Consider the following 8,846-nt stretch of genomic DNA (forward strand, 5'->3'; position numbering starts at 1 on the left):
CTCCCCTAGCGGGATGGTTACACCTGGGAGGCTCAGAATTCCGCTGTACTTGAATGATTGGCTGATTCGCGCCCCAACAAAGGACTGGTGCATGGAGCACCTGAAGGAAACAATAAATATGGTCAGGAATTGGGGTTATTACTGAACCTCAAGAAATCTCAGTTGAATCCCTCTCAATCAACTCTATTTGGGGATTCAGATTAACTCTGAGTTTTCAGGCTTCTCTGTCCACCAAGAGGGTGGAGGATTCCCTGAGGGAGATAGATCTATTCCTCTCCCTGAATTCATGCTCCACAACTCATTGGACGAGTCTCCTAGGCTCCTTGGCCTCTTTGGAGCAGTTCATAAGACTGGGGAGACTGCACATGAGGCCCCTGCTGTTTTATCTTGGAGTTTGCTGGGATCAGAAAACTCCGCAGGACCAACATTTCATTCCAATCACTCAGCAGGTAAAGGAGGACCTGCGTTGGTGGAGATCCGAAGGAAAGTTGTTAGAAGGGAAGTGTCTCCTTCCGCTGAGCCCCAACCTATACTTCTTTTCCGATGCGCCAGATTTAGGTTGGGAGCTCTCCTTGGGTCCAAGGAGGTCTTAGGCAAGTAGTCCCCTCAGGAGAGGAGTAGTGCACATCAATTTAAAAGAGCTGAGAGCTGTATACTTAAGACCCCCTCTTCGCAGAGGAAGTTTACAATCGCATGATGACCATTCTCTGAGATAACACCACAGCGATGGCTTACATAAAGTTCCAAGGGGACGGGGAACTCATTTTCTCTGTGTGAATTTGCGAGAAAACTACTATGTTGGGCAGACCGGAACAGAACAAAACCAATCTCAAGGTTCATCCAAGGAAAATGCAACATACTGGCAGACGAGTTGAGTCGGGAGAAATTAGCACTTCCAACAGAGTGGACACTGGATCATCGGGTCTGTTCAGCCCTTTGGGATCTATGGGGGAGACCAACCATACACTTATTCACCACCTCCAAGAACCACTGTCTGCCTCTCAATTGTTCCCCAACTCCCGATCAGCAAGCGTGGGCGATGTATGCAATAATGTTAGATTGGTCTGACCTAGATTTATATGCCTTTACCCCTTTTGTGATGATAGGGGAGGTATTAAAGAAATTCCTGATCTCATGGGAATGCCAGAAGGACCTACATGACTCCTTTCTGGGCACAGAAAACATGGTCCCCAGACCTGTTAGATCTCTTGATAGACCTTCCAAGGCTGCTTCCTACGATTCGGAGTCTTCTCAGACAGCTCCACTTCAGTAGGTTCCATCAGAATTTGTCCACTCTGGCTCTAACAGGCTTTCGGCTGTTCATAGACTTATCAGAACGAAAGGATTTTCTAGGTCTGTGGCAGAGGTGATTGTTAGATGCAGAGATGACTCCTCCAATAGAGTATATCAAGCGAAGTGGTCAGTTTTTAGACGTTGGTTTAGAAGACGCAGTGTTTCGCCTTCTGGAACCACTATTGCTCAAATAGCAGAGATCAATCAGTCCTGTCATCCATTCACCAGGGAGACTGGATGGTGACCATTGATATGCAGGATGCATATTTCCATGTCCCAGTACATCTGGACTCCAGGAAGTACAGTCAAACCTCAGTTTTCATATGTTTCTGTTTTCATAGACTTTTCTATGAAATTTTGTCTGTTATTGTACGTTTCCTGAGTTTTCGTACACTTGGAAACACTCCATCCAGGCCCCAGCGCATGAACAGGCCCTGTATCAAGTGCCCAAATAAAGCATCCCATCTTCTTTCGTGACCCATTCTGCTTTTGTGTTCGTTGTTTTTGTGCTTTTTGTGCTTTTTTTTATTGGAGTGCAACTGCTAAATAAGCCATCATGGGGCCAAAGAAATTTCTGTAAGAAATATAAGCCATTTTGAGGCCAAAGAAATTTCTGTAAAATAAGCGAGAAACATTAGAATATAAGAAAGAACTTGTAGCAAAATGTTGGAGGAAATTGCATGTAGATCTCAGTGAGAAAATGCTTACAAGTGCTGCTGTTAGTGAATTTAAGGCACAGAGGCTGGTTTAAAAAATTCAGAAAACAAATGGGCATACATGATGTGCATACTTCAGGGATTAAGGGCATGTTTGCAAAGTGGAATGATGTAAAAAAAAAATTTATGGAGAATTATCATCCCAACAAGTTTGTAATCTGTCTCTCCAACATGTTTAATGACAATACCTTGTTTAACTTTAGACAAGTCTTAAAGAAATGCCAGAAACAAAAATCTCTGGACAGTTTTGTTGTGTGACAGGGGGCCAGTAACTCTCATGCTGGTCATAGTGACAGTAAAAAATGAAGAGGGTAAGAGTAACCTCAGATAGGGCCATTAGAAAATAGAGAAGTAACCCCAGGTAGGTCCTTGATACTTGAAGTCCTTTTGGAGGGAGATTCCCCTTCCAGTCAATAACCTCTCTTCCTCCCTCTCCCCTCCTATAGAATTGACACAATCTGCAGGTGTGCACCGTCCTGTGGATATGGTGGGGAAAGCCGCCGATAGACATGTTTGCAACATCGAGAAACCAATGCCTTCCTTAGAATTGTTCTCCAGCCCCAAACCCTCAGGCATGTGCTATGAATGCCATGCTCCAGGCCTGGTCGAACTTAGAAATGTACACCTTCCTGCCATGCAGCATGGCAAGGGAAATCTTAAACAAGTTCCTATCCCACAGCAACACTTTTATGATGCTTTTAGGTCCATTTTAGCTGCAGAAGGAGTGGTTCCTGGGCCTTTTCAGGCTTCTTGTAGACTTCCCAAGACTCCCCTTTCATGGACGTAGGGCGTATATGAATTGAGCTCTTCAGCTGTGTTGTACCTATTCTTCCCCGAAAGTAAGCGGGGTTAGTTACCTAAACCAAAACAATAGAGTGCTATAGCAAATTTAAACAATTTAAGCTGTCTTGATAGTGGGAAACTAATAGATAGATATATATAAAACTTTATTTTACTATAAAAATGTTATAATTTTACATGTAAATTAACATGGTGATGCAGGTATTGAATGACGAATGCAATTACTTGGAAGCAGCACTGAACCTTTTACAGATGAGTTAACTGAGAAGTTTTTCATGCAAATTAGACTAACATAGTGATATTAATGATATTTTATTTGAAATTCAGTAAAGAGGTAGTGACTTTATCATTATCTACTGTGTATACATAGGATCTTTGGCACTACTGTGTATACATAGGATCTTTGGCACACTCATTTAGGGTTTCAAAATGACTCTTTGCTTCGGCCTGAAATGTCAGTAGACTAAGCATCATACTTCTTTGCATCTGATCTTCATCCACTTAATAAGTAATTTTTTCATTTTATTGATCATTGCAGCATTTTTATTTGTGATGCAGTGGATTTTTATGATGCCAAGGACTTCACAGCATTAATTCACTTCTTATCCCTTAAGGTGGTTCCCATGTGATAGAAATTACTGTCATGCTGCCTTCATTCTTGGTGTTTATCATAAGTTTCTCCTCAAGAGCAGTGCCCTCCACATCATCTCACCAGTAACAGGAAGCAGAGATGGTTGTTTTGTAGACATACACATTACAGTAACACAGAACACTGTAGGGTATTATGTGTATACATTAGCAACTGCATGGCTGGCTGGGAGATGAAGAGCACTGCTGTTGCCTGGATGTCCAGTGTTCATGGGAGTATATTGTACTGAATATTGCTTGCTCAGGAAAGATTAAAAAGTAAAAATTCAGAAGAAAGTTTTTGCTGAATGTATATTATTTCTATTACTATCATCAAACCAACCACCATAAGGTGGGAGCTGTATACTACAGTGCTATAAAACTTTGGTATTTTAACTTATTCAGTGATATTTGTTTAACTTTCACCTACTATAGCTTGAGTGTGATTTGTGTCCTGTTAATAAAAATGTATTTTAATAATTATTCATGTATTTTAATAATTATAAATTAGGAAAGCCATACATTTTGAGTTTTTCTTGACAGGTATCAGATAATCACGTGATAAAATATATTCCTCCAGAAGAAATGGCTACTAGCTACTTTAACAAGAGAACTGGTAATGTCGCTGGTCTTGTTGTTGGTGCAGATTCAATAGACCCAAGGGAGGTAAGGATAAGATAAAAGTGTTTACATCTTTTGTTTGTTCATATGGAGTTTATGAACCTCCATCTTATACAGGAGTGTTCTTCAAGTGATAGCTGTATGATTTAAGAATCATGTTAACAGAGTAGTTAATATGTGGTGAATGAAGAGGACATACTGCCACTTTTCTAAACCCTCCCTGGTTACTGGTTACAGAATTTGACTACAGTTGCAAACTATTGTTTTCTCCTTTATTTATTTATCTTATCACTTACCCAGAAAGAAAGCCTACAAACTACTTTGTTGTTCTTGTTGTTGGTGTTGGGGGTGGGGTAGGAAAGGCCTGTGGAAGAGCCTAAGTTGGTCTGAGAAAGGTGTTTTGCGTTGAGTTTAATAAAAAAAATTTAGGATAGGATATTTATGATTATCTATTAGAATGAAAATGTAAAAATTAATATGTAATGTGCATGTTGAATGTGCAGAAAAATTATTTCTAATGAAATGGAGTCAGAGACTTCTGACATGTCCAATTTAGCAGTTCTCTGGTATCATAGCAATATTTTACTAGAAATAGTGCTAAAGAGGACACATTTCACTGGGCGACACGGCTTCCTCGCCCAGAAAATAGATTTTTCCTACGTCAAAATCCCTTTTTTACCCCAGCACTTAAGGGTTAATTTATTTGGTGTACTGAATATAGGCTGTTTCTATTCAACTATTTAATGTTTCCGCTTATAACTGAGACTATATGAACGTGTTAATTTGTTATTTTTTTTATTTGATCATTGTTGTTAATATAAGTAACACTAAGTATGAGTATTAATTACGAAGACCACTTCACGTTAAGGGGAAAATCTTGCACACATCCTGAGTAAGCTGGAGATAGCATCATGCCTTGTTTTATTTCATATAACATGGATAGTACAAGAATAACTGTATGAATGTCCTAAGCATATAGAGGTTTGCGTTGTTTATAAACAATTTTTCAATGGAACTCATTTATTTTTTATTTTTTTGGGTGTGGAGCATTCTATATGTAGTTGTTTTCTTGCTTGTGCATCTTGTGGTAAATTTTTGCTTTCCCCTTATACCATCAGTAACAATAGTTTTTGCAAAGAGAAACACGAAATTTTCATTGGACCCTAACTAATTGGCATGTGCAATTTTTTTCACACACACACATTTGTGAAATCCTTGAGAAACCCTGCAGAAGTGTTTATACTTCATTTTTTAAGTAATTTATAAGTTTTCATGCTTTTATGCATAAAATCTGTATGAAAAATGCGTTATTTTTATTTTTGTACATGCATAAATATGATAAAGGTAATTACTGTAAGTCCAGTTAGTGGGCTTTTACGAGATGTGATACCCACTCACAAGTTACCCCTCCTTTCAAAGATGATACCCCCCACAGAAAGTGTATATTTAATTTTTGAAGTATTTTTTGTTTTTAAGCTTTTAAGCGAAAAATCAACATGGAAAATTTGTGTTACAGTCTCTCTCTCTCTCTCTCTCTCTCTCTCTCTCTCTCTCTCTCTCTCTCTGTGGCGTGGTCGATATGGTGTTGGTGTGCCACCTCAGTGGCCGCAAGTTCGATTCTCAGACATTCCACTGAGGGGTGAGAGATGTGTATTTCTGGTGATAGAAGTTCACTCTTGACGTGGTTTGGAAGTAAAACACCCATACATACAATCTCTCTCTCTCTCTCTCTCATAGCTAGCACTCACACATATTTTTATGACTTATTATTTCTCTGTGTGTTTTACCTGTACAATACAAATTTTGGACCAATTGAATTTTACCTTTACCCTCTACGAACATTACATAATGCTTTCTGTATTTTTTTAAATTGTGTACCTTTGTTATGGCTTGAATGATGAAGTTTACCTAATGACGCAAAGGAAACATTTTTTCCTATGTGAGTGAAAAAGAAAATGGTATCCTATGAATTAGGGGTAACATTATGTGTACGTAGTACCTACTGTAAATGGGCTGGTGTGGCAGTACCCTTTTATGATACTTTACGCTATTTGTACGTCAACCATTTATTTCTTTTTAAGGGTAATGTACTAAGCTAACTTTCAAATTAAATTACAGTAATTTTAATCTCATTTAAAACTTAGCTTCATACTTTGGTTGCATGATTAGGGTTATATTTAGTTTTTAAACTCTAGGAGTTCTGGAAACTAATCTTGCATAAGTTCGAGGTATTACAGGCAGTCTCCGGTTATCGGCGGGGTTCCGCTCCCGGGGGTGTGCCGAAATAAAAAAACCACCATTAACCGAAACTCAGCGATTTATGGCACCAAAATGACGCCAATAACCAGTTATCGGCACCACATGCAACCTTATTGTGCACCATAAGGTGCCTTGTGACGCTTGTAACTGGAACTTGGCCCATTATGGCACCATAAATCACTGATTTTATGGCGCTAAGCAAGCCCATAAAACCAGATCGCCGATAACTGAGTCCGCCAATAACCTGAGACTGCCTCTACTGTATTCTTAATTGTTGCAGATAACTAAGTGGTTTAAAATGCTTGCAGGCAACGAAGGAATTTCAGTCCCTGTTTGTTGAATCTGGTGTTTTGCCCAAAAGAAAGGTCTCCAAGTTTGTCATCAGTCCAAGTGCAAAGTTAGCGCCGGGTACTCCGCTGTATGCATCTCATTTTCGTCCTGGAGATTACGTTGATATTTTAGGCATAACGTGAGTATATGATTTAAGATTAACTTACGCTTACATAAGTCAACTGTGTTTTCAAATGCAGTTTAATTGTAGCCCTGTATAAGACCATTTTATTTCATATAAAACTACGCAATTACCAGTTTTCTCTCTTAATGTCACCCATAAATGTATTAACTTTGCACACCCCTCACTTTTGCAATTTTTTTATAAATAAAATCAACTCTTTTGTACCAGAAGTTCCTTGTCCTGTATTAAAAAGAAGTTATTTATTGATGTAGAATCACGTATGATAATATTTCATGTGTATTTCTTTGGATGCCGAACGACTATGCAACTTGGTTACGCAGTTGCCACTGCGATTAATTATGTGCTATCTGATTTCTAAGGGTTAAAAATAGCCATCTCAAAATTATGTATATACCAATTACTTTCTGTCTTTAAGAGTGATATGAGAAGTGGAGGTTTAGGAATATATTAGGCTTAATGTTACAAATGTAAACAGTTTTATGCATTTGTAATTAACAAACCATTGCCTCAGATAACTTACTCTTTGGTATAATTGGTTTGCTTTAGAGGAATATTTACAACCCTTGTACCCTTGATAATGGGAAATACCCTCATATAAGTAGTAAAACCCTTACATCTGTCACCTGCTCTACTCAGTTTGCAGCATTAGACAAAGCACATATGACAGTTTCCGCACACGGAGTTCTCTTGATTTTTGTTAGTTTTTCAGCTTCTCTAAATATTGCCCATTTTAACCACTAGAGAAGTTTTTAATGCTTAGGCAAAGACATATATCAGGACTTCTATTCCTCTATGCTTGCCTATTTTCCTCCCCACAATCATTAACACCTTTATTCATAAGAAGCTCCAAATTCAATCAAAATTAATGTGATGTACTTTTTTAGCGTTAAGAAATTATACAGTGTAATAGCGGACATCAATTATCATCAAGGAAAAATGATTTCTTCGGTCGCTTCCTGCGTTTTGCGTGCATTTTCCATTTAAGGTGTAGCTTAGTAAACTTTACATCAGTGTAAAGTTATGTGGTATCAGATTCAAGACCATTCTTCATGGGGAGTACATGAAGTTACATGTCAACAAATATGGCCCAGTGGTCTCATGCAGCTGCTTTATAATGCAGTAATGATGATAATGTCACGCCCTGTTTCACTTTCTTGACTATGACATCTTTGTTTTGAAAAATAAATGTGATGCTCATTTCCTCATTAGCCTCATGTTTAGTCTACCAATTTCCTCAAAATTTCTAGTCTCGTTGGTCAGTCCCATTTGTATGTATATGGTACAAGTCAAATTAAGGCTATTGAGAGGCTTTTGTTTATGTATTGCTAAATGATGGTAAAAGGCAGTTTTGGTATGGATGATCAAACCTTCCCCCCCTTCACTGTTTCTAATTGTAACTTCCCCCAATCCTCCCAGACTGCCTGATCTTCATACGTATAGTGATCACAGTCATGAAGAATCACTTCAGAGCCTGGAAAGACGTGATTTCTCCCGTTCCTTCATTCCCTTGATCACTATTCTCTATACTATTAGATTGCTTTGTAGGATAGACTGCATTTTCAATCATTAAATTGAATAATGCTGCGAACCACTGATGCTATTGTCTTTGCTGTGATAATGAGGAACAGCATTTGTACATTGAAGATTAAACAGTCATCTACAAATGTTCTTGTCGAATGATGCTGAATTTACAAATAAAAGTTAACCTTGTGTTTTTAGATGGTTTGCGTCTAATATTCTGTTGATTCAAACATCATAAAACGTACTTTGCTACCTTATCATCAGGTTACAGGATGAAGCCATCAAGCAGTGTTATATAGTACTTATGGACTTTGGACTAAGTTACACACACACACACACACACAGATGAGGCTACAACAGATAACAGAGGTGCATCGTAAAATAAATGAAAGATATTAAATCAATTATTCAAAATAACTTTGGTCGGGGACTTTCGCAGGGGATTTCCACCTCAAGCGCAGATGATTCCAACACAAGCTGATGGTACTAAGTGTTCATGTAAGACGACATCTCTCTGCCGGAGAAAACATCTC

General features: G+C 38.4%; 1 protein-coding gene across 2 annotated transcripts in view; it reads left to right on the forward strand.

Annotated features, from left to right (window-relative positions):
* The window catches only part of LOC135213719 (large ribosomal subunit protein uL3m-like), a 97,131-nt gene that overhangs the window by 48,552 nt on the left and 39,733 nt on the right, over positions 1 to 8,846 (forward strand). For both annotated transcript variants that reach the window (XM_064247830.1, XM_064247829.1), the window contains exons 4-5: positions 3,981 to 4,103; positions 6,626 to 6,786. In XM_064247830.1, coding sequence (XP_064103900.1) covers positions 3,981 to 4,103; positions 6,626 to 6,786 — 284 coding nt within the window. The remainder of the gene's footprint in view (positions 1 to 3,980; positions 4,104 to 6,625; positions 6,787 to 8,846) is intronic.

This window comes from Macrobrachium nipponense, chromosome 43 (genome assembly GCF_015104395.2).
Source record: "Macrobrachium nipponense isolate FS-2020 chromosome 43, ASM1510439v2, whole genome shotgun sequence".
Lineage (NCBI taxonomy): Eukaryota > Metazoa > Arthropoda > Malacostraca > Decapoda > Palaemonidae > Macrobrachium > Macrobrachium nipponense.